The 27391-nt window shown below is 30.6% G+C and overlaps 1 protein-coding gene across 6 annotated transcripts in view; it reads right to left on the bottom strand.

Moving 5' to 3' along the window:
- LOC148226094 (netrin receptor UNC5B-like) overlaps positions 1-27391 on the bottom strand; it is a 161451-nt gene that overhangs the window by 13384 nt on the left and 120676 nt on the right. For 4 of the 6 annotated variants that reach the window (XM_088204088.1, XM_088204089.1, XM_088204091.1 and 1 more), the window contains 5 exons: positions 21103-21308; positions 19890-19968; positions 19646-19819; positions 19514-19567; positions 18268-18447 (listed from right to left, as the gene is read on the bottom strand). In XM_088204088.1, coding sequence (XP_088060214.1) covers positions 18268-18447; positions 19514-19567; positions 19646-19819; positions 19890-19968; positions 21103-21308 — 693 coding nt within the window. The remainder of the gene's footprint in view (positions 1-18267; positions 18448-19513; positions 19568-19645; positions 19820-19889; positions 19969-21102; positions 21309-27391) is intronic. The other 2 variants (XM_088204093.1, XM_088204094.1) reach the window with 1 other exon arrangement.

Genomic DNA, 27391 nt, shown 5'->3' with positions numbered 1-27391 from the left:
CATTTTTATGATACAATATAAAAAATATTATTTTACAACTTTTTCTTGATACTGATATCTGGCTACTTAACTATGGTGAACAAATGATTGATGATGCTCAATGTAGCTTACGACCAAATGATACAGAACTTTAATAGAAATATAATATAGATTGAAGAACGGCTATTATTTTTCACACACGCCTTTGCCTTTCTCTCGGGTGGTCTTTTTTATTTTTGCCACAAGTGTCCTGGTTATAAAGACGCCACAAAGCGAAGGCCATTAGGTCATTCGCTCCGATGACATGTCATGTTTGTGTGTCTGTGTCATTTGGATTCGAGTTTCAAGTTCCGTTCCGACCGAAGAAGGTTAATTAAGATCCGATCTTGTGTATAGGATATAGCTACTAACTAATTAAAGCGGTCATGATTCTTGCCGTGGTGACTTCTCACGAAGCGACATGGGTGGCTTCGGATAAATGTATCAACGATGTGTACACATCATTAGATGCATCATTATGTACACAAGACGTCATCGTTGTGCGCGTTTTAACGGCGTATTACGTTACGATACGTATTATGTAAATATGATACATGTGGTTCGTGTTAATCGTTTAGTGAATGATGTTTATGGTGCAGCGATGGGCAGCAGAAATTGTCTTTATAAAATAATTTGACAGTTTTAATTTGTTGTCTAATTATGTCTTATATCACTACTAGCGAATGACATTAGGATATAATATTAATTCTAGTAATAATTAGAGGAATTAACTTATGCTAGTTTGACTTATTTAAAGAAAAAATAGTTTTTCGTTAAAATGGGACACGATAGGAAACCTTTTAACGGATTAAAGTACGCGCCATAAATCAGAAAGGATTAATATATCCTCCACCTTGAGAAGAGATTACCCGTGCATTCAGGTTAATCCTCAAATCGACCGTTACTGACCTGCCTTAGCGGCCAACGGAAATTCGTATTAAAAACAAACTCATATGGTTATCCCACCATAAAAGGGGTAGACATCAAAATATACCATGGAGAGAGCCTTTTGTATATATATATATATATATATATATATATATATATATATATATATATATATATATATATATATATATATATATATATATATATATATATATATATATATATATATATATATATATATATATATATATATATATATATATATATATATATATATATATATATATATATATATATATATATATAAATATATATATATACATACATAGTAGAACGCGAGAAACTATGGATAATTTCCACTTAGCACTTAGGACTACTTCTCGGAGATTTTCTCTAGCATTACTGATTTCTACACTTACGTCATCAGACTTTCAAGAGCCCTTTAATTTGTATTATAGTCGAGAAAATGCCGACTCAACATCAGATCAGCAAAAATCGCAGAAGCGGCCGCTTCTCTCTTCACAGTTTGGCGTCCGGAATCCAGAGCGAACTCACGTGCAGCTAATAGACGCACCCAAGTACAACACGTTTTAATTGTTGCGCAACAAACTTTGTCATAGCAAAATAAATGCACTGCCTTGAAGGTCAGAAAAATATGCTAGACATGGTACATAATAATATTTAAGTCTGGATTATAATTATAATGTATATCTGGTTGTTTGGCATAGTAAATTTTAGTATTTTATGTTATATTTTTTTTTAAGCACGAGTAATGTTTCATAATATTTATTTAAGTAAATAAAAATATCATTCAAAAAATGTTAGGTTTAAAAAAATAAATTAGGTTATAAAATCATTGTGGTAAATAAAAGCAATCTATTAAAACACTATTAAATTATTTATATGTTAGGGTAAAAATTATAAAAACGATTAAAACAAAGTTAGGTGAAAAAATAATTTAAATATATTACAAAAATCTAATTACATAAGTAATATTTTGATACAGTATGCCTACTAGGTTGTATTACATTCCCTAATAAGGTTACTATAATTTAAATTAATTAATAATTATAATACGATTTTAATGTATTTTGTCAGAGCGAAACTAATAAAAAAACAATAATTCTATAAGAAAATTATCAAAAATAAAATCTAATAAATGAGATTTTGCTTAAAACATTATTACAGAAATCTAACGATACCAATAGAAATGTTGATACAGTAAGCTTACTATACTATATTTGCGTTAACACAGTCAGTTCGAGGGCGAGGATTAAGAAAAAAATTATGTTGTAGAACATTTTAAATAATTCGTAAAAATTTAATTTTTAGCAAAAAAGGCTCTATGAGAAATGAGAATTCTCGAATTGGTATGTTTCTCTAAAATTTGAAAAAAGCAATAGTTAGTATTATCCACAACTTCGTAATTCCTGATCAATCGATTACAGTGGATGTATACAATAAAGCAGCTAATATTGGTCAATAGAGAAATTATAAAACAACGCTGCTGGATTTGCTTTTCTTTGTCAACCACCGCATATCACCAACTTCTTTCAGTCATAAGACTACTTCTTATAAGCTAAAATATTAAATTACTAACAAGCTGTAAATAATCATTTTAGAGATTTTCCGTGTGTCATGATAGAACGTTTGAACGTTTGAAAAATCTACATCATTAAATGGTGAAGCATAAAACCAATAGTAGGGTCAAGTAAAACCAAAAATCTTTAACGATGAGATATTATATTTAACATCATCAATAATCGTTCATCTGACAATTAAGGATGCTCTTTCAAGTTTATGATTTTGATATGTGTATTGATACGTCCTAATTAGCTTTCTGATGTTATGTTGTCCACTGTTTTGATTTTAACCGAAAATTAAAAATGTATTTTCGGTCGGTTTCTATTCAGTGAGTGAAAGATGCACTTCAAAGCATACTCAACTACCATGATGGGGGTCTGGGATTCGAGCACAGGAAGACATCCACACATAGAATGGGACTGGTCCGCGGAGGGCGCCCATGTAATTAAACCGGATAACAAAGTGAGCACTGATTGCGGTAAACATACCGACCGACTGCCCACTCGCCGCATAAATGCATAATGACGCGCATTTCGCCAATGGCGGATCCGCGGATACAAATGGCGAAAACGACTCGGGTCGCTAATTAAAGCCGGAGACCGAGGCCCCCCGGGATCGGCCGTTTTGTTCCAGATAACTCCTCTGAGGCTGTCTTCATTCAGAACAGCGCGACAGGGGTGCTCAATCGTTGAAATGGGGGCGTTGAAAAGATTGGCACCCACGAGTTGTTTCTGCCAATGGCGCTGTATATTATTTGTAAGTGAAATTAATTTTATCTTGGTGAAAGTAATGTCACTCGTTAACAACGTGAATTTTTTTTATTAAAAAGTCTTAAAGAGAATATGCTGAAAGACAATGTTACAATTTATAACTAAGTAATCTGCTGAAAGACAATGTTATAACTAAACTTAGAATAGTGCCTAGTTACTGGGAGAAGTTAGGAAGAAGGAAATGTATATTATAAGAATTGCTTTTTTTTTAGATATAAGCAGATTGTATTTTATTGAAAATAAATAATATTTTTTTAGATATGACTATCTTTCATATTTATTAAATATAATAAGCTAAAATATTTTTTATGAACTTTGGTTTTATATTTTTATATTAATTATTTAATAAAAAATCGTTTAACTTTTCTGTACATTTATTTTTTTAAATAAAAAAATAATGTAATCTACTTAATAACAAACTCGATCAATTTTATTTTTCATAGTAAAAACGTGATTTAAGAATTAATGGTCCGCGATTAAACTCGTTCACGGTTCGACGCACGTTCTCGTTTATTAATACAATTTATCGTAAGAATAAAAATAAATACATAAAATAAAATAACGTCAAAAGTTTACAATTTTACTTAATGACGTTCGAGAGCTCTAATTGCCGCGTCGAAAATTTACACAGCCCACCGAACCGAAAATTGCATTCGACTACATAGAAATCAGTAGAAACACTGACTAAAATAATAACAATAAAAACCTGAAATGCCCAATTACCTTCGTGCACCTAAATAGATACGGGGGGTATTTCACGTAAAATGGCATCGCCGAAAAGCGAAAACGTTAGTTAATAAAACTCGGTTAACGCCGGCGGTTAAATAAAAACGCATCGGTTAAACGCGGCCAACATCGATATTGTTCAATGAGCGTTAAACGTAACCGAGTGTGAACTAAACGTCAAAACGTAAAAAGTAAAAATAACAATCGCAACGTGACATCTTAACGTTTCGTGAATAATTAATTAAGGGGCATACACATAAACACAATGGCGAATAATAAATAATTCATGTCTTTATACAATCTGCGCCAGTTTTGAAACCCCTTTATAAAACGTGAATAAATTGATACGTAAATACACGAAAAATTTCATGGTTCACTTCATCGCCGATATTGATATTTTTTGTCAGTTTGAAATGGAATGTTTATGACAGCGTGTCGCATGAATAATGCATGGAGAACATTTTGTGGTGGAGGAAAATAAAAATGCGAGTGGCGCGCTTAAAAGTAGCCCTTGACGTCAACATTGTGTTATATAAAATATTGAATCATTTTAAATATACATTAAAATCGAAAGATATTTATTTTTAAGGAATATAATATACCGTAGCTACATAATTGAATTGGATAAAATATAAAATGAAATACTGATACAAATATTTGTAATAAAGCTGACAATTAACAAATTCATATGAACAGTTGTTTTTGAAAGTGGGGCAAGTCCATATTATGGACTTGATTTTTATGAAAATGTTGATTTCCTGTTTTCAAAAGTTTACTTGTAATGCGAAAAAATAGAATAATTTATTTCTTCACCTTTCTATTTTATTTCAACACTTTTTTCGAATAGGTGCTTTGAACTAAAGATTATTATTATTTTATAGAAAAGAGAGAACAGCAAAAAAGAAAAAAATATTAATTATATACATAACAACATAAATACAACACAATAAAATACCTAAAAAAATATTACTATTTTTTTTTAATTAAGATGGTGCAAATTTTTTAAGTACTTATGATGGGGTTGTGTTTAAGAGATTGAGATACTTCTCCTTTCGCTCTCTCGCGTGTTAAGTGACGATAGTGAGAGAGATAATGGCATGGTAATTCCGAATTCTTATTTAGAATCGATGGCTACAAACTCTAGGATAGTCACAGATGTGGTGTTCGTATTCTAAAGTATCATTTTTATGCCTTATGGCATTTTGCAAAAGCCGACAAAGATTTTGCGTAAATTGAATATTTACGACCAAAAAGCTGACACAGATATTGTATTGGTGAGTGCCCACACAAACTTTTATAATTATCAGTGGCGTAATTTTAATAATATGACAATTTAAAAATTGCGATTATTTGGCACATTTTTCGATCGCGCGCAAATATGCCGGCTGTACGTGACAGAAGCCGCCGTCCGGATGTCATTCACGGCCGCCGCCCGGACGGCATATGAAATTTGCGACAGTGTGGTCGCTTACTCGCATGGCCGATTTCAGTTGTAACTTCGGTTCGTACAACTACCAGAGAGTGTTTTGCAGACATAACATATTTATTAGACTGTTAAGCTCATCTGACCATCATTATAATACATTTTTATACTAATCGCAGCGCCTGTGATAAGCAGCAAGGTTATATAATGTCACTAAAATTAATCCGTCCTGGGATTGTTAATGCAATAAATTAACTATATTATTGTACAATGTCATAAAAAATAGTATGGTGCCTCATATATAGCATACAGCAGCGGTGGTTTAATCGTTACCACCGCCGCTCTATTACGGCTACCATTCCAGTTACCCATTTACACCCACAAACGGCTCTCTGGCCCACGACACAAAGCTCCACTGGGCATTCGTGTTAATTTAGAAGTTTATATCGGCCACTGTAATTAAACGAAGGCATTACTGCAATGACCGCGAGACTTTCAGGTTTGTGCGCTGGCCAGGTACTAAATTGTGACGAATACTACGTTAAAACGTCACATTTTGTGGCTGTTGAACTTGAGATATGCACATTTATGATGGTCATGACTACCCACGAAAGACTAATTTTAGCTCAAGTGTTATTAAAATACTGTAAGTTGCGATAGGACATGATTATATTCTATGCATTGCAATTGATGCGATGCAATGTAAATTGCTAAATATAACACAATAAAAACAGTATGTATAAGCATACTAATAAAATAAATATATGGCTATTATAATAACCCATGCATACTACATATTAATGCCAGCAAAACGCTAACAAAATATTTGACCCATACACACATATGTGTTCTTTACTATTTTACGACTTTCATTAGATTCTCATCCCTTTATCTTCATCTCACTCACTTTATGATTCTCGCACTTCTGTAAATTTCGCACGATTCAATAAATCCAACCGCACACGTTTCAGAAACGTCGGTTCCAGAAACATCATTCGAATCGATCACGATATTACACGGTCGGTAACTCAATAATGGCAGACATTCAATTATCCCTTGTTAACGCTGTACGTGTTGTGTACCTACGTTCGTATAACTCTGTTATGAAACTGACACCCCGGGATGCACGTGTGAATATATAGCACAACTATAAAATAAAATTCATCTGCGAAAGCAAATTTCAACAAAAAAATATGTCTGCCTGTCACATGTACTTGGCGATATGCTACGATGAAAATTCATGTAAAATAAACATGGAAAATTTATTATAATCTATTTCGTATTCAGCTTCAATACTTACACGAGTATGGTAAAACTAAAACCACTATTTTGTGATAAAAAATAGTGATAGTTATATATAACTTGATAAAAAATTCTTACGTATAATTTATACATACATAAAATATATGTAAGATATCTGAAATAAAGCTTTAAAATAAAATATAATTGTATATAATTTGTTAATGGAGAAACAATTTATTTGATGAGAAATAAAGGCTTAGTGACAGTAATATTACAGAGACTGCTCTACAAATAGTAATTAACAAATGGATAAAAATATGAAACCATTTAAAAATAAATTGAAATATATTTGACACACGGTTTGTGATTTAAAATGAGCCTTTAAAAAGAGTAATGCCTGCACTACACTCTCTGGAAGTTGTCTGAACCGAAGTTACAACTGAAATCGGCCGAGACATACGACATCGAGTAAGCGACCACACTGTCGCAAATTTCATACGCTGTCCGGACAGCGGCCGAGAATGACATCTGGACGGTGACTTCTGTCACGTACAGCCCGCATATTTGCGCGCGATCGAAAAATGTGTCAAATAATCGCAATTTTTAAATTGTCATATTATTAAAATTATGCTACTGATAATTATAAAAGTTTATATGGGCACTCACCAATACAATTTCAGTGAAAACTTTTCGATTGTAAATATTCAATTTACGCAAAATCTTTGTCGGCTTTTGCAAAATGCCATAAGGCATAAAAATGATACTTCAAAATACGATCACCACATCTGTAACTATCCTAGAATTTTTTGCCATCGATTCTTAATAAGAATTCGTAATGGTGTGACATTTATATAAACCGATATAGAAAAATACATAAGGATATTCGAAACGATTTTTTTTAACAAAATCAAGTACCACTAATTATTTTTTAATTATTTTATTTTATATGAAAAAAAATATAATAACGATATCTGTTAGAAGAATATACTATCAAAAATATAATTAATCTCTTTTGGTGCCCTAATATATTCATTAAAAAAACTGCATTCAATTTTCTAATACACTAACCCAGCCAGAAACTATGCCAACGTTCATAAAGTCAAATAGGGGTGAAACTGGTCAAAGACAAAGGCGAAATATCGACAATTCGCAGTCGAATCGGGTTCAGTGGGGCTATTACCGATTCACAGTCCCCACCTGGAAATGTTCTTCCTATAACAAGCACGTAGCTTTTCTATGGCCATTACCTGGATTGGTGAGCTTTCAATAATTCACGCCGGAGACTTACCTTAAGGCACACACAGACAATGGCAAATGATCGAACTCGAGAATTGGCCGTAATCGTTTTTATGTTCCTCTATATATCTATAATACACGTATAAAACGCACGCGGGTTGGTGGAAAGTGCACGAGATAAACGGACATATAAATGAGATTTGCCAGTTTATGACTTCCGCATATGTTGATACATTGGGGTCATAAATCGGAAAGAGCTAAATTGCGAAAATATAATGATAAAGACACAATATATGTTTGTCCAAAAATAGTTGTTTAAGATTTTTTGTCATACAAAATGTACTTACCACATATATAATCATATTCACAATTGCCTATGTATAGCACGTGGCAATAAAAGACCACCTTAAAGCACGAATATAAATTCCTCAACACGAAAACATCGATTCCCAAACGTAATTCCAATAATTCAATCGCCTTTATTAATAGTTTATTCGTTCGGTGTCGCGTTTCATTCCATACTGATTAAGCCCATTTTATAGCCATATTTTATAGCTGTTAAGCACCTAGCCAGGAGCTAAACGTCGTATGGCATTGTTGTAATTCAATCGACCGTTAGTCCATATAATCTATAATAGATTCCAGAAATGTAATCTCTAAATACAGAAGAAAAAGCTTTTAACTTTGCCATTATTTTTTAATAACGCCATAAAATATTTCGATTGATAATACGGACCTTTTAGTATATCATTCGGTCGTTAGCGTCGTAGCTCAATTAAGATTTTATTGTTAGCGAAACAATGTTTAATTAAATGCGGCAGTAAATTTTTGAAAAAAAAGCTTCATAGTGCAATAAAACGAGAGCGCGTTAAAACTGAAATTTATTATTATGGAACAATGGCGGTGAGTATAAAATTATTAAATAATTTATTGTTAGAGCTTAAGTGCGAGATGCGCACCACAATAAACAAACAAAACTATCTAGATAAATTAATCTTTCATATCTACCATTGTGTATTATATGATATTGTAAATAATAGCGAGTTTAATGACGTTTATGATGCTATAATATTAAAACTTATAAAATTCACTGAAAGGTTTTATATTAGGATTCTTAACATGTAATGAAATTTGATAGTTTGTTGTTTATTGCCTGCATTACACTCTCTGGAAGTTGGCCAAGGTTGGCCAAGGACGGAGAATATAGTGGGGAAGGTAAAGTGGAGGTAATTCAGTCGACTTGGCCAGCTTCGAGCGCTTCCGAACATTGTCGGCAAAAGGACTGGAGTCAAAGAAACCGAAGTCGGAGCTGCTCTTTCGAGCGCGAGCGGTGAGATACTTACCCTTTCGCTCTCTCGCGTGTTAAGTGATGAGAGTGAGAGAGATAATGATATGGTTTTTCGCAAACTAAAATAGAACGAGTAGCTCGGTTCAATTTCAGTATGCGCGTAGGCGTCATATGGTTAACACGCATGTCGAGCGCTGCATCGTGTTCACGTGCTCAAGTTATAATACCACATGCTTATCAGGGACTTCAACATACTCTTACTGACATCTTTGAGTATTTTAGGGCACCAAAAGGGATTAATTATATTTTTGATAGTATATTCTTCTAACAGATATCGTTATTATATTTTTTTCATATAAAATTAAATAATTAGTGGTACTTGATTTTGTTAAAAAAATCGTTTCGAATATCCTTATGTATTTTCCTAGATCGGTTTATATAAATGTCACACCATAACGAATTTTTTTTAGAATCGATGGCGACAAATTCTAGGATAGTCACACATGTGGTGTTCGTATTCTAAAGTATCATTTTTATGCCTTATGGCATTTTGCAAAAGACGACAAAGATTTTGCGTAAATTTAATATTTACGACCGAAAACTTTTCACTGATATTGTATTGGTGAGTGCCCACACAAACTTTTATAATTATCAGTAGCGTAATTTTAATAATATGACATATATACATATGTATATGAACTGTTTTAAAAGTTTTAAGAAATATAATAACATTTATATATATTATAGAAAATTATTTGTACACATAATAATAAAACTAAAATATCCGCTCTTGATATGCTAATGTTATTGCGACTGCGCATCTGTCTTCAATTTATGATTCCACGTACATAAATCTAAATAAATAATACCGTTATTGGTACGATTCGTGCTTATTATCTTTATATGGCATACGTTTAAAAAACTATCCATATCGAATCGACAATTTGTACGAGTCTAATTGCTTCATTATCCGTAGAGGTCCAGTGAGGTTACTAAACCCGAATATCTCAGTAATTACCGCTTCGGAGTAGGAAGGAACCAAAAAAATAACCTGCGGTCAAAACAGACAGAGCGAGGGTGAATCGAGAGCAAAACGAAGAACTAATGCAGTAATTTGGTTAAAAAAAATGTTGAAAATAAAATTGGTTAAAAATAAACCATATACACTTACAAGTTTAGATTCTGGTATGATTGAAAACTATTTCAATTAGTGAAGTTTGGTTTCGGGCCGTAAACTTTTATTGCTCCTAATAGACAGTTCGTCTGAAAAATCGTTATCTGTTGTGAGTTTGAAAAGGATATTGTGTCCGAAAGTTTTGCGTTAATAGTTCCCTTATCAGCCGTTTGCTCGTATTGGAAAGTTATACAGTATGCCTATAAAAAAATAATAATAAATATACAATGTTTCTTTTTGGCAACTATTATAATTATATTTTTTATTGTACCTACAAATATGATACTCAAAGAGCTACATTATAAATAATATTTAAGAGTAATTGTTGATACAAAATTAAATTTTAAAGAACATTGTAATTACATATTAAAAAAAATTAGTAAAAAAATAGATTTATTATCTAGATTAAGAAATATATTAAGTATAAATACAAAAAAAATATTTTACAATAGTATAATATTGCCCCATTTTAATTATTGTGCAACACTATTAAATATGTTAAATAAATTAGATAAACAAATGTTGCAAAAATTACAAAATAGGGCAATGAGAGTAATCTTAAATAAAAATAGATTAACTAATTGTAAAAGTATGATTGATAGATTAGAATGGTTGAATGTTCAAGAAATATTGAGTATGATTGTTTTAGTATTTATATATAAGTTAGAAAATAATATGTTACCAGAATATTTAATAAAAAATAAAGATGTACATAAATATAATACTAGAAATAGAGAAAATTTAAAGATAATTAAGTATAAGAAAATGAGTACGGCTAGGGGAATTATCTACGGAGGTTTTGATTTATATAATAGTCTTCCAAGAGAAATCCGAAACAGCAAAAATATAACGGGTTTCATAAATGGAATAAAAAAACACCTTCGTACATATAGAAATAAATTATAATATTAAGAATTTATTATTGTATATTTTTATTTTTTCTTTCTGTTATGTATTTTTTATATATTTTTATATATGTTTACTAAATTTGTTAGATGTAAAGATTAGCTATTAAGCTAAATAAATTAATAAAATAAATAAATAATAATAATTAGCTGTTTATGGAGGACATTCATATCGATTACCAAGATTAAGAAAAGCTTAGGAAGCAATATCTAAAGAAATTATAATATAATTAATAGTTAGCAATAACTCTGATTTTCCAGATTCAATAAGAAATTGCAATTTAGTAACTTGATTTATTACATATAATATCGCATTTCTTAATATTGCTTAAATTAAAATATAAAATATAATAAAACACATTTATTAAGCATTAATAATTGTATGTATTTAATACGATTCCGTATAATTATCGCTACAAAAATGGTTAATATATTTTTTTTTACCATTAGCATTTTTGTTATCGTAGTTATATTTATAATATATTTCTGCAATTATTTTTTGCAATCACTACTCGAACTCATAAAAACTTTAGATGTATTTGTAATTATTGATTGGATTTATCGAAACTTGTGAGTTATGATTGTCTGTATATATGTAGATCATTAAGTTGTTTATATGAAATGATTCTAGTAGTCATAAAGACATGAACTAATATTATAATGGCATAATTTTAAGTAAGCTATATAGTAAAGTATGACATATAACGGTGAGAGAGTGATATCTAATGGATCGATAATGAGAGAAGCTCTTGTTGTTTTGTTTTAGTATCTGTTTATCTGACATTTCAGTAAATTTACTATTATACTAATAATAAAAATATATAGTCTAACTATTACATTGTCCATTGCTTCCAAATAATGCAATTCTACAGCACCCAGAACCCGTATACCTTCGTCTAGATTTACGCCTCGAAAGATTAGGAGACCTTTGCGAAATTTACGCCCGGGTCCTAAAGACACTTTGGTCACGTGCCCTTATATTCGATATGAGTGTGTGCAATAAAAAGTCCCGCATTTAAATTTGAGCACGGACACGGGAGATTCGCTTTAATCTAGGAGACCAGCTCTTCATTCCCCGGGGTTTTAAGGACGCGGAGGAATGCGGTCATCTCTGAGGTACTCGTGCTCAAATGCAAATGGTTTGAAGGTTCCCTGGGGGAATTATTGTCGCCGAGAAATAATTCATTCGCAGAAGAAGAAGATTTCAATCTTTGCAAGCACCAAGGAGTTTGCTCGTTAATTATTCAAGGGCGCGATGAAATAATTGCGAATCTGAAGCGGAGTGAAGGGAGAAGAAGGTGCAATTATTAATGCTGCGGGGCTGTGTTAAGTCTTTAAGCGTTTCACCTCTACAAGCGCTTGAAAATATATTATTATATAAATAATTGTGCACTGAAACTAATTATAATTCGTGGGAAATATAAATTGTTCTAATTAGAAAGCGTAATAAGGATTAGCGTTTATAATATATTATTGTAAATTTTCACATGACAAAATTTTCCCACATCTGTTTTAATTTTACATTGTTGTAGACAGGTCAATTTACTTTACAATGATACGTTAATAAATGTACAGTATTACAGTTAAACTCAATGGATTAAGTATATTTATATAAAGTTTAATATTATTATTGTTTATTAATTATTAATTATTTAATTAATTAATCTTTCTAAAAAAATATAATTATAAGTAAATAAAGATACATCTACACAAAACATGTAAATAGATTATAAATATTTTTATTTAAACATTTGTTTTAAGAACATATAAGATATGAATAAGTAGGCTTGAAAAAATTTAGATAAACCTGATCTGTGATGATCTATCTAAATTTAAGACACGCAAAAATTAAAAAAACATTAAAACAAATGTATAAAATTCGAAGACAGAACTTTCAGGTCAATACTCAGCGACGTATACCACTCGTCTATCGTGCTAGTTGTTATTAACTACAATGCAATGAAAATATGAATATAAAATAAAACGTTGGTTGTTGAAATTTTGTAGAAAAAAAAAACAATAAACATAGTAAATACTAATTTAAGTACATATAGCTAAATATATGTTAGAATTAGGGGGTGCGGAACGCATGTAACGCACGCTCTTATCTTTCACTCACTCTCGTCACTTAACACGCTAGCGAGCGAAAGGGAAAGTATCTCACGGTAGGTGCCTGATTTTTATTAACAAATTTCTCAAGAGAAATCTGAAAAAATGTGCCATATAATTTTTCCAGTAAATTTTGAATGTCGAGAAATCATTTTCAAATGAAATACTTATGAAGTACAGCCAAATTATTTAACCAACGCAATATATGGATTTTTAAAGCTATTGATAAAAAATTAATGTTTTATGTTTTTCTATTATATCTTGAAGGTTAAGGTGATTATTATTAATTAAAATTCTGATCGAATATTTGAGATTGGGATTTTCTAGCTTTTTATGATCATAAATGTAATTAATTTACATGATGAAGCTCATTAGAGTATTAATAAAATATATGTGTATAAGAAATTAAACATTTTAAATTTTATTATCATATTAGTTAATCTGCCATATCCTGTATAAATATAAGGCTTTGCTCAGTTCTATTCAGTGAAAATAATTACACAGTAACAAAAATGAGCAGACATTCGAGCAGTAGCTTGTTAGAGAGGCGTTAACTGGCGTAATTAATCGTGCTCATTGGCGTTCGGCAGCGTCAAAGGGCGTCGCGGCGACATATTGCACCTCAGCTGGTAGTCCACCCACCCCTTTCCGCCCGCCGTCAGGGGTCGTGAAATATACCCACGGTCACGTGACCCCGTTACACGGTACACTTATTCTCCTCTGCCCATCCCTGAAACAGGTTGCGGCCATTCGTTACTCGGCTCTTGGTCACCAGGCCTCAACACCGCATAGATGAAGATTGGACATGGTGAGAATATTTTAAATATTCTATAAACTGGATAGACTTCAAGATCCATCTCATTATAATACTGATTTGTCACAGATGGTAGTTAACATGTTCTTGCATTAGAATATATAAAATATATAAATGATTAGTGTGTAAATAAATGATCAGCACCAGAGTTCATTTATCCAAATTTAGGTAAAAATAAAAAAATACTTCTATGACTCCCAAATATATGTCAGTATTAAAAAAATAACCTCACGTTATCATTAATTGGACACTGGTATACGATTGCACATCGGCCGTCGATCGATGGTGGCAGGCAGGGGTCGTCAACCGGGCAATTTTAAAAATGGACGAGCTAGCGCTGTGGAAATTATATCGCTTTGTAATTTGTCTGGACACGCCATAAAACAGTGAGGTTTTCGAAATTGCAGACGGGCCGGACGTAAAAATTGTTCCGAAGCTGGGCGCGGTGTTTTATGGACTTGTCTGACTTTGATGGGCGACCGTCCTGTGTGGGTTAAAAAACGTGCAATTATGACGAGTGTTTGTTAATTTTTAATGGATGGGCGAGCAAAAGTTGGTTACCCTTGACGCCAACTTTGACGCTATATGCAAAATGTCAATTAGTACATTTATTTTGCAATAAATAAATTATAAATTAATATTTTGTTTTAAATGACAGTCAATCGAACAATGATGAAATCTGTATTATTAATCAATAATTATTATTTGTAATAATATAATTTATAATCAACAGATGTCACTGCAGCTGAGAATGTTTTATAATATTAGCGCAATTTTATAAATAAAAATTTGAGTGACGCTGCCGGGGCTCGAACCTGCAACCTCAGAATTACAAGTGTAAGACGTTACGGACTGCACTAAACATATATTTAAATATGTATTTTTTCACTAAGTTTTAGATAATCAACTTAATTTATTACGACTAGTTTCAGCATGTAATATACAAAGACGGATTTCAAACGTCTAAGACAAAACCTTTTTTAAAATGAAGTCAAAGTACCCACCATGAATCAGCAAGATTAAAAGTATAACACGTGCTTCAGGATAATCATTCAAACGGCCGTTCATACTCTGCTCCGGTGGCCAACGGAATTTATTTTTAATTGGCAGTTCTACCAAAAGGGGCGGAAAACATAGGAAATAGTTCTTCAGACACTCCCTTAGAAGAGTCTGAATCAATACATAGTTCTTGGTTGAAATTTGTACGAACTTTATCTAAGAGAAAGCCAACCTAACTTACGATAAATGAAGATCGCAGAAGCCGCCGCTTCTCTATTCGCGTCACCTAGTCCACCTCGATATCGGAATCCAGATTTGAATCTAATTTGCAGATGTCTAAAGCAGGTATTGCTAGCACCAGAAAATTAAATACAAACGAAGCTCCAAAAAATCAAGTATAAATTCAGGGGATTCCAAATTATAGATTCATATTCAAGAATGCTACGAAGTAAGGTGCCATAAAATACGCGAATAACTGACGGACGTCAAAGTAAAAGGCGTTCCTCATAACAAAACCGAGCATCTCTGAAGATTTATCACAGACGTCGTGTATGTGTAGAAAGAACCTCCACTTGCTCTCAAAAGTGTTTCCAAGATCCTTAGTGGAATTTTCTCTAGGCAAAATGTTCTTACTGAGATCGTAGGAATAATCTGATGACAAACAGGATCAGAAATGCCATGGTACGGCACTTTCCGACACGATTAACGGAAGCTCATCTCCATAGAGAGTCTAAATCACTCTGTTGAGAGAAGGAGTCCGCAACAGATCAAATGCATTTATACAATTAAAATCATCTGCGTACAGATAAAACTTAAATTTGTAACTGCCGTATTTATGTCATTATTAAATAACATAAAGAGCAGAGAGACAAGATTGGACCCTTGAGAAACCCCGGAAGGGGTGAAATATTTTTTCGATAATCGGCCGCCATATGTTACAGACTGTCAATTATCGCTCAAATAACTCGAGTATAACCGAGTTAAATCATCCGAGAAACCGAGGTTCGACTACTTTTTTTTAATATTTACCCATGACAAACCTAGTCGAAGGCCTTCTCAAAATCTGTTTATACGACGTCTACTTGAATTCCTGCTTCAAGAGATTGATATTTAACAATTCACACTATTTTAAATAATTATTTTAATCGACTTACCAATTTGATTATAACAAGAAATATTTAAATTTATGCATAATATTGTAATATATGTATATAAGTTATTTTTTGGACTTTACATAGGTTTAATTAGAGCAAATATAATATTCATAAGCCCTTTTGAGTAAAAATTAATAATTAAAAAAATGTTATATTTTTTTATGTTGGTTATTCTAAAGCATATTTAATTAATCAGTCTTAACTTGCATCACTATAAACTTAAATATCTCTAAAAATTAAAGCTAAGACTCACATTTGTTTGTCTACATATTTTTTTATTTTATTTACAAAAAAATAAATAAATAAATATTATCAAAGCCTGATTTTATTTTATATTCTAACTTACTATTGTCTAGCAACATACATATATATCGTAATTAAAAATACAAAACCTTATATTAGTGTTGATGGTAAATAATAAAATGATTAAAAATATAATCTATTGAAGGGGATATAAAATAAGCAATTAATACATTGTTATTTTATAATATATATTAATTTATAAAATCAATACAAAAAAAAATCAACATAAAGTAAAACGTTATGGAAATTTTAATACTCCTCATTATAACCTAAATATCTTAGCCACTTAACCAGAAACGAGATCAGTTGATTTGGGTCTCTGTGTGTATTTTATTTATAGAAAATATATAAAAATCAATGTTTATAGCAAAACAGAATCGACAGTGATACGGTGAGATTTTCATCTTCACAAGCAAGGGAAAACCGTTTATGAGCGCCTTACACCCGACGAATATCAAAACCGAACGAAAGCGATCGTTCGGAAGAAAATCCACTCCCAGGTGAAATATGGTGAAAAGTCGTGCGGGACTAGAGTGGAGCACTAGTACGTAGATAGATAGATAGAGTATATCGCCAGCTACTGCATCTCTCCACCAAGACCATTTTTCCACGACTTGTGCCGCGACGCAAATTGGATGAAAAACGTGACCAGCGAGTCAAAGCAAAGAAGAATGACGGAGGTGGAAGTTTACATCAAAACTGAACAGTCGATGGATAGACAGGAGTAAATTTCCGTTGTAAAGGCGCGGCCATTACAAACGGGAAATTGGCCCAAAGGCCGATGCAACTGTCATCGGCAGATATCATTCTCTGCCGATCGTTGTATCGAAAGGCGGTGTTAAACGGCGAAACGTGATTCCATTTAGCAGCTATATTCGAAATAAGAACTGTATACGTGTATGTATATGTATTACAAAGGGCAATAAAATCTTGTCCTTGGTTTGTGTAAATTGGAGCGTCACGCGACGCGAGCAGTTAAAATAAACTGCTCGCCGCTCGCTAATTAACCCGAGCGCCATGCACTTTAAACCTTTCGCGATACCAAGCGTGTAAAAATGATAATAATTAACTTACAATGGTTAATGATATTTCTTATATTCAATAAATGCCCGGGAATAAAAAAATACTATATCGACAGTGTACTGCAAGTCTTATATTTTTAGTATAGCAAATTTATCACAATGTAATATTTTTTTACATGAGTTATTTTAAGGCTATGGTGTTATTTTAAACAACCTTGAGCTTTAAGTGAAAAGTTTGAATCGCAAATTCTGCGAATTAATTAATCCGATTTTCAAGAAACTTTCGCAATCGGATTAATTGAATGTTCATGAAAGTTATAAGCTATAAATCTAATTTACATTCTGAAATAAGCATTTTTAAATGTATATACAGAATTTCTATTTTAATTGTTCTAAGAAAAAAAATATCTGCAATGCACCATTGCACTCAAACAATACAATATACAAAAAAAACACGCTGTAATTAAACTATAAAAATGTCTGGCCCAATTGACGATAAGCCAATTAAGATGATTGGGCGAAATAAACCGTTCACGTTCAATAAAAATCTAATTGAATAATGGTTTTTATATAACGCAGATAATTGACAATTCAATAAAAAAATATAAATACCTTCTTCTAACTTCTGAGAGTCGTCTGTGCATAGTCCTCCAGAACAGGACAATAATTGTGTTGGTCTCCCAGAACAGGAATTTTCTCCTCCTCCTCCCAAACACTGTCTTCTTCTGACTTTTCTACAATCTCTTCCACATCTGGACCACTCTGACCAAGGACCCCAATGACCAGTCACACCTAAAATATTATTAAATTCGATAGAAACATATTATAAATCCATCTTCTATGTACAGATCTATGCTTTGTTCAAAAAAATCAATGTCATACATATCAAATGATAAACTATGATTGAGAATCAGACTAATAATTTACTACACATTATCTTTTTAATTTAGTTTATAAAGGTTTTGCTTTATTAATTTTCAAAGAAATTATTTTATAGGTTAATATTTTTAATAATATTTTAAAGCTTCCGTCTATTATAACTTTTAACATAAAATTTGTTTAATAATTATTTTTCTATGATAACCACAAGTATGCATTACAACCAAATCACTAAAGTAACATTTCAATGATTTATCTATTCTTTTAAAAAAGGCAATTAATTTAATTGTGTTTTTATAATTTAAAGCGAATACAATTTTCAGTCTTTGAACATATCTTTTATTATAAATCTCCATAGCAATTTCTCTACTATCATGTTCGTTGTCTGCTTATTTATGTTTTAGAAATTTAATAATAATAATTTATATTATTATATATTTACATCGTAATATTTTAGTTAACATACAATGTGGATAAAAATATGTTTTGATTCGGCTTACTTTAGATATTCTGTGAAATAATCTAGGAAAAGAAATATTAGTTGCTTCTGCATGGACCTGTACTTTACGCTGATTTAATTTTGACATTACTATAAATAAAATTGAGAAAGATAGTGTTATTGCTAGATAGTGACATTGCTATAAATAAAGTTTAGAAAGATAGTCATTGTGAAGGTGACATTGGTTGTTTTTTATATCAAACCATAGATATTGGTTTGAGTATTAAGTCATCGCTTTATATTGCTCAACAACGAAATTAGCCTTATATAGATTAATGGTTCACTCAATTGGTTAATTGTTGGCATTAAATAATGACCTTAAGAGAGCTATTTTCTTCACACGAAATTGTTATATCATATATTGTTGACCACTTAATACTCAATATATTATTTTAAAAGCGACATTAGTTAAGGAGATTAAGGATATTGAAATGCGCCAGCTCACGCCACCTGTGTGTTATTTAATAAAGTTAAAATCACCTGTCATTATCAAGTCGGTTCGGTCGTATTTGATCGCATCGTACGAAAATCCGTCTGAGTGCGTGAAAAAACAGTAAAAAATGTAATGGAAATTTTAATGGAGGATTAAGTCTTGTAATTTTGTGAGCGTACCGTTGTGACAGGGCAGGCAATCTTGCGAACGTTGAATGGCGGCTCCCGAACAGGGCTGTCCACCGTTTAATGGCTGGGGGCTCGTACACGAGCGAGTTCTTCTTTGTCCTCGAGCTGGTTGCCCAGGACATCTGCATTCTGTCCACTGAGACCATTGAGACCATCCACCGTCAACTGTTTTATATAAAAAAAAATTAATAAAGTTTATTATAAATACATAAAAAAACGTATTGAATTTATATACCATAAACTGTTAAAAGAGCAGGTTCAGATATTCGCTTTCCAGCGACGTTTTCCGCTACACAACTATAGTTTGCCATGTCCTGTGAAATAAATAAAAAACACATGTGATGAGTATGATTGAGTATTAATATGGTTAGATATTCATTGATGTTGAATTTACGAGCATTATTATAAAATAAGACAATACATTCTGTTCAGTAACACTGTGTTTTTAAGTGTGAAAGATTCATTCATTAATCTGTTTCTTTTGTACAAAATAGCAGATGGAGTCTAAATTTGTCACTTGATATTAGTATAAATGTGGGTAAATAGTATTAATTTAAAGTAGAAAAAAATTATAAAGGCAGTGGGAAAGAATATGTTTATAGCTTATATTGAAATATGAACGATAAGCTATGTTCAGTTTTAAAAATAATATGTAGTATACATTTTTATATTAATATTAAAAAAAATTATAATAGCCTACAGATTCCAACAATCAAAGATCATTGTCGTTTTCCTACCAAAAAATACTTTTAAAATACTTCGCGTTACTACACTAACCCACAAATCTCAGTACTTCAGGAAAATAAAATAAAATTAGCACATAATATTATTTTTTTCTTGCACTTAAATTGTACAATTTTTTTAAAGTTTTTTTATATTAAATTGCAGCTATCAACGATTGATTATATATTATTGTTTTAACTTTATCGTGGCTAATAAATATGTAAAAAATATATATAAACCTGTAACATGTATTGTATTTACTAGTTAAAATTCCACAAAATCCTTGTTTTTTCTTGCACTTAAATTGTACAAGTTTCTTAAGTTTTTCCCTCTTGAATTGTAGCCATCTAGGTTTGGTTCTATATTTTTGTTTGAACTATAGCTTGGCTAATAAATATGTTAACATAAAAATGGTTTTAAACCTAAAATAGTAAAATTAATTATAAACGTTTTATATATGAGCAATGTTCAAAGCTATTCTTTATTAATAACCTCTCACAAGGTAACGCCTTTAGCATCTAATCTGCTGCCAAATTTGTTTTGGAATTTAAAAATCAATAAAACTACTTAGTGCTTATTTCGATTAATATAGTTACTGATTAGCTAAAAAAATGTAGTCCTTGTGTACATTATTTTACGTAAAAAATATTTAAACTTTTTTTGAGTTTTTCTTACGAAATATTTAGGTTATGTATAATATTATAAAAAAAAAATACTATATTTACCTGAAGTGTAGCCTGCGATACCAACAAATGCCCTTCAGCCGACACTAGCATAGTGCTACTAGTACCGGGGATCAAAGGGTTCCCATTCTTCATCCACGATATGTGAGCAGGAGGGGCCCCTTGAGGTCCCAAGCACCTCAGCGAGGTCTGACCGTAAAGCTCCACGTTCACAGCGACGGGCGGGGTCACAAACTGCTTTCGTAAATCTGCAAAAAAAAAGACACGTGGCGTTCAATGATATGACCATTATGGGGATTTATCACCGTATAAAAAATGTCTCGTATAATGCGAATATGTTGCTAATTGCTCGCGATTACCGAAGCTTAGGGATGGTGGTACCTATCCCAAAGCCCTTGCAATGCTATTGGGCCCTTTAGATTACCCTAATTTGTGCGGGCAAGGGCCCCGTGCGTTGTTAGCATGCGGATAATTTATGGCGATAAACGGGGAGATTCGCGGTTTTTTTCCGTAAAGACCAAATTCGAAAATAATATTTTTGCGAGAGAAATAATTATTGTGAAAGGGTGAAAATTATTTTTATGCTCAGTCCTTGTGTAAAAAAGTGGTTTTATAATAGAATAAATTGCATATGACGAATAAATATTTTATCTTGAATCTAATTATTACATTTAATTAAAATACTATTTTTTTATTGCAGAAATAAATATTAAATATAATTATTTTAAGCAAACCTAATTGTAAAAACCTTATTTTATAACAATCATCAGCTTGTTATTCTACAAATAAATTGATTTATTTTATCTTTCTGTATAAAACAAAATTTTTTCTGTTTCTTTTATCATATCCTTAGGTCTCCCATTTAAAAATATCCTTGCAAATCCAAGAACGGTTGTAGATAAACATTACAAATTCCACTTTTATAACTTTAATATATTCATGACGCTAATTATAAAAAGCGCTCAGCGCAGAATACGAAAACTTTAGCCGGGTGTCCCGCAAAAACTTTTCAAAAGCACATTAATGAAGATTCCGAATTCAATTTGCGCTCATATTCGCTTAAATTTTCACATTTTACCTATTATAATTTTTATAAATTATTAAATTATTATAAAAAAATAACCATAATCATAACACATTAACGGCAGGGTTAGGTACGAGTGCACTTACGTACACATGCGTAGGATACGGTTTATGGTGGGGTTCCTTTTTAAATGATTTAATGGCAGGAAATATGTTCTTAATGGCCTGTGCGCATCGAAAAAAATGAATTATGCGTTTTATGGTCATGGCGTTTGATAATTTGAATGCACGCTTTTGGATTTTAATACGAGGTCATTAAATAACGAGATTAAATTATCTAAGCGGCGCAGGTGAAAAGTGAGGGCCCGAGCAATTATTTTACAATAGTTACGATCAATAAAATAAACAATAATCTCTAGGATAAGGCCATAATAATATTATATATAGTTGTAAGGAAATTAGCAACGTTTATACTTGACTAGTAATATATAATATAATAATAATTTATGTAAAACTTAGTTTGGAATTATTCCACAAATTTATTATATTCAAATAAAGGGTTTAGATTTATATGATTTAATTAGTTTTGTTTTCGATGCAAAGTTAATGAGCGTATTATTTTATACAAATCAAATTAAATACTAATATGTATATAATATATTAATTTAAAAGAAATATATCCTACACAAAGAAATACACAATAAAAACTTAGTAATGCAAAAGATTGTTACCAAAATTCCCATAATTGACAAAATTGTGCATTAGACTTATAATATTTCTTAAGAAAATAAGATTATCTGCAAATAGCAGGAAATTAGTTAACCTTATTTTATTGTACAATAATATACATTTTTTCAAGTCTATTGTTTATTTTTAACTATATAAAATAATAATAATATATTTATGTATGTATCATTACAAAATCTTTATTTATTAAAAATTAATATATAATTATTAAAATTAAAATTAAAAATATTATATTTATATAATTAAAATTATTATATATTAAAATAAATATTAAATAATTATTTTATAATTTAATATTAAATATTAATTATTAAAATTATTAATATATAATTATTAAAATTATTAATATATAATTATTATTATTATTAATAAAAATGAATATATAAACATTAATATTTTTATTTTAAAGTTTTTTCCAATAAGTATTTCTTTTTGAGAATTATTTCTCGAGAATTTCTCAAGAAAAATATTGATTTCTCGAGAATTTTCATAAATATTAAAAAAATATTTTTTACAAATATTTTTAAATGTTTTATAACCTCTGCATGTGTTTATAACGCTGCATAGAAAAGGGTAGGTCCGTGCCAGATGTTTTAACATATATATGCTTTCGTAAGTATTTAAATGGATTTTCTAACAATTTTCTGAACCACTCTTAGCTTTTCTAATGTAAGAACAACACTAATATTCAAATACAAAAAAAAAAACGCTCTGCATGGGAATTGGCAGATTACTAAAATGTATTGGGCTTTCCACAGAGTAGCGCTATAAAATTTGCAGCGAATTTAAATCTTGATTTTAATAATTCAAAAATATTTTTATCTTTATTTTGTTCGAAATATGCGAAATGTAAAGTAGAAACAGCTGTTATTGACATTTTTCTCTACGATTTGGTTATAAATACGGGAGCCCTAAATTATTTTGTAACTCGGCACTCTATAGTCGATCGAGGTATTTTTATTTATCAAGATGATAGGCAAATATTGTACCAAGCAAATATTTACAATGTGTAATGTAGAGATGCTACCTAAATTTTAAAAGTATTTTGCATTTTTAAAGGTATAATAAAATCAAATTAAATGATGTTATTGATACTGACATCATTCAGAATATGGCATATACATCGGCATGGTTTTAAGGTTTTGTTTCCCATCAACATAGGATTTTCCATCAAATACAATGGATCGTGTATAAACGTATGTTTTTACAAGTTCCAAACCAAAATACAAGCATATTTTTTATTAATAGGTGGCAAAAATAAAATTACAATGAGACAATCAAAATATAATGATTTGTATTAATTATAATTAATGGAACAGCTTCTGGAATCAAAAATAAAAACCGTCGTTCAAATTATAAGAGACTAGTCCTTATCACTTTAATGTACAACCACATTTTCATTATTATTGGAGCAAACTATGCGATCTGGTCTCTAAAATATATGTTAAAAGTTTTCCTCCGCTTTGAATCAAATTTGAGTAAGTAAAGATAATCAAACACCATTATATTCAATAACACAAAACATTTTTTAATTTCAAATAAAATATTCAAAGCATTATCTGCGCTTTTTGTTAGACTTTTGACTCTTTAAAATTAAAAAACACTATTGCATTTCCCGGAGAATTGTCGCGGCACCGATGCGCAAATCCCACGGGAGCATTCAGCAGTAGTTCCCAGTTATAAAAGGCACTTTGCCTCCGTTCTTCGTCTTTGTACTTATTAGCTATATATGCGCATAAGTTAACCACGGTTCAACTTTCCAAACAGCCATTACTCTGGTGAGTTTAAGAGACGCGGGATGTCATCTCGTCGCCGTTAACTGCGGATAGATTATGCAATTAAGGCGTTAACTTCTGAGACGACAAAACAAATATCCGTCTACTCCTCTCTCTCCTGTGGGCATCACTAATTTTCATCTGAGAAGATGCCCAAACGGGAATTGACGACAATTTATCATGACCGGCTCATTGCTCTAACTCTCTTGAGCGGATGGAATGTGATACACGGTTGACATTGTTTTTTTGTGTATGGTATATCAAGTGCCGTTTTATTTTTTAAAACTGTATTAAAACAATTAAGATATAAATATCTATAAATAAAATTAATAACTTTAATTGCACTTTCTGGCCTAACATTTTAATCAAAATTATTTACGCATAATATAAATTTGTTGGAACTTTTTATAACATATTTTATTTGTAGCATTAGTGAGAAATAATGTGAAAGCAACATTCAGATATAAATAAAATATTCCCATAGAATTTAACCGCAGCTGCAGTTTTATTTTTTGTATTAGTATCGAGTCTTCAAATTTGTACCTTTTAGTGTTTTATCGTTGATTCCAAAAGCCATATAGAGAAATCAAAGATTGCCATATGTAATACTTATGTATTTGCTTATAAAAGCAATTTATTGCATACAAAATGAGATTTGTCTAATATATATAATTTTCATTTATTATATTACGCTTTTACAGTAGCATAAAATTTTCTGTAAATTTGTATGTTTTATTATGATATTTATTCTCTGTACCTATTATTTTGACGTCACTGTATACATATATTATGCATCCGTATATTGTTTAACTATATCTTAATTTAAACATAGTTTAATTATTGAACTGCTAATATATGTATATATATTTTTCAATTTTCTTTACTAAAAAATTCTAAGTGAATTGCTGTCGCTTTCCCATTTTTTTGTATTGGAGTTTAAAAATAATGAGGCAAATGCTATATCTGAATATTACAGATAAATAAAAAAAATAAAATGCTTAAAAAATGTTAATCGGGAAAACATCGAGGTGTGGTTTGATCGTTATTTAAATGATCCGGATACGGATATCGTTTCTATTTTCACTCAAACAGTAGAGGAAGAATACAAGTAAAAAATACTAATAATCACGTTAGTAACAAGATGAAACTGAATTAAGGGATTCGAATATGACGATATAATAGCTCTCAAAAAAAAATGTACTGACATTCAAAATTATTGAGAGATCCTCAAAAGCATATGAGAATCAGAGATTTTTTTAATAAATAAAAATGCTGCTTATCTGTATTGATATTATATATTAAACATGTTTTAAAACTAAATAAATATCAATAGTTTGGATTTTCACTCCGGATAATCTAAAGTATACTGTATTTTAAAATATGTACGAATAAAATAATCATTCTTCAAACACATGGAAACTATATGGAAAGGTTTATAGTCAGTGTCAACCTCAAACCAAGAGTTGAACCAAGTTACAAGGCGATAGACACATCATTAAGAATAGCACTTAAGTCTACAGTGTTGGAACCGTTAGAGAAAACCCATAAAGATATCCAGCAAAGCAGCAATTGTGGGTTAAGTCAATGGGTAAACGATAAAGAAGCTTATTTTATATTTTGAGGTTGATCGTAATATTTTTAATAATGGATAACTATTATATAATAACCATATAAAGCACAAATAAAGTAGACCATCGCCAAGATAAATCACGAATAGATATAAATATATTGTATCTCTAGATGTTTTTTGCAATATCATACTTTGCCAGATTTTCTTTTTAAGAATTATATGTAAAAGATATTATTAAAAAATAAAATAGAAGTCTTAAATTAAACTTATTATTTTAGAATATTACTAAGCAATAAAAAATCAGTTTTTCCTTTAAAAATAATTTAAGAACTAAATGTTCTCCAAATAATAATGTGTACATATACAGAATTATACATTAAATAGCGTTATGATTTAATATTTTTATTTTTATTTTATATATTAAATTAATAATCATTGATAATAAAAAATGTAAATTTAATTTTAATTTTTTTTTACTTTTTATCGGTTAGTGATACTGTACCTAATGTATGTTTGTATCCAAAGTTTCACTAGAATTGGGGCTGGCAGGTCACACAGGGAATCAAATCGTGGGGGCATTCCTCTCAAATGGTAACTTTATACTGAATCAATTATATCCGCATCGGTTGGGGATGTCTTGACTTTTGGGGGTTGCCAAAGAAACTGCATTCGGTAGGGTAGAGTGCAGCTTGATTGATTGGATTCAAATGAAAAACGCGTGTTTGGATGGCTTTAGAGCAAACAGGGCGTAAATACGAATTGCCTGCTTACTACGTTCAACTAACCACAGTTTCCCAAGGGGAAAATCATAATTAAAAAAATAAAATGTATAAGGGGCAGTCGTTTTAATTACAATTTATATTTTATGTAAATACACAATGAAGGATATTTGGGAAAAATAAATAAATATTAAATAATAAAATTAAAAACGATTATTTCTATTTAGTTTTCAGTATCATAAGGTTTTATGAAAATGTTTAATGCGAAAGCAGAAACTAATGCTGATATTTATTGCAAATATGGTATCATAAATTCATAGTAAAAATACCTCGAATTGGTTTCATTTGTGATTATTTCTTATAAGTAAAAATAAATCTCATAAAAAAATTAAAAGTATTATCCAATAATATTACGTAAAATACTTTTTAGTATATATTTTTTTGTAATACAATTTTAAGATCAATTAAATAGCACCTCTGTACTCTTATAAACATAT

Source organism: Plectrocnemia conspersa, unplaced genomic scaffold, assembly GCF_051122295.1.
Source record: "Plectrocnemia conspersa isolate PC_06_02 unplaced genomic scaffold, ASM5112229v1 ptg000014l, whole genome shotgun sequence".
Taxonomy (NCBI): domain Eukaryota; kingdom Metazoa; phylum Arthropoda; class Insecta; order Trichoptera; family Polycentropodidae; genus Plectrocnemia; species Plectrocnemia conspersa.
Note: the sequence above shows the minus strand (reverse complement) of the source record. Positions and strands in the feature narration are given on the sequence as shown.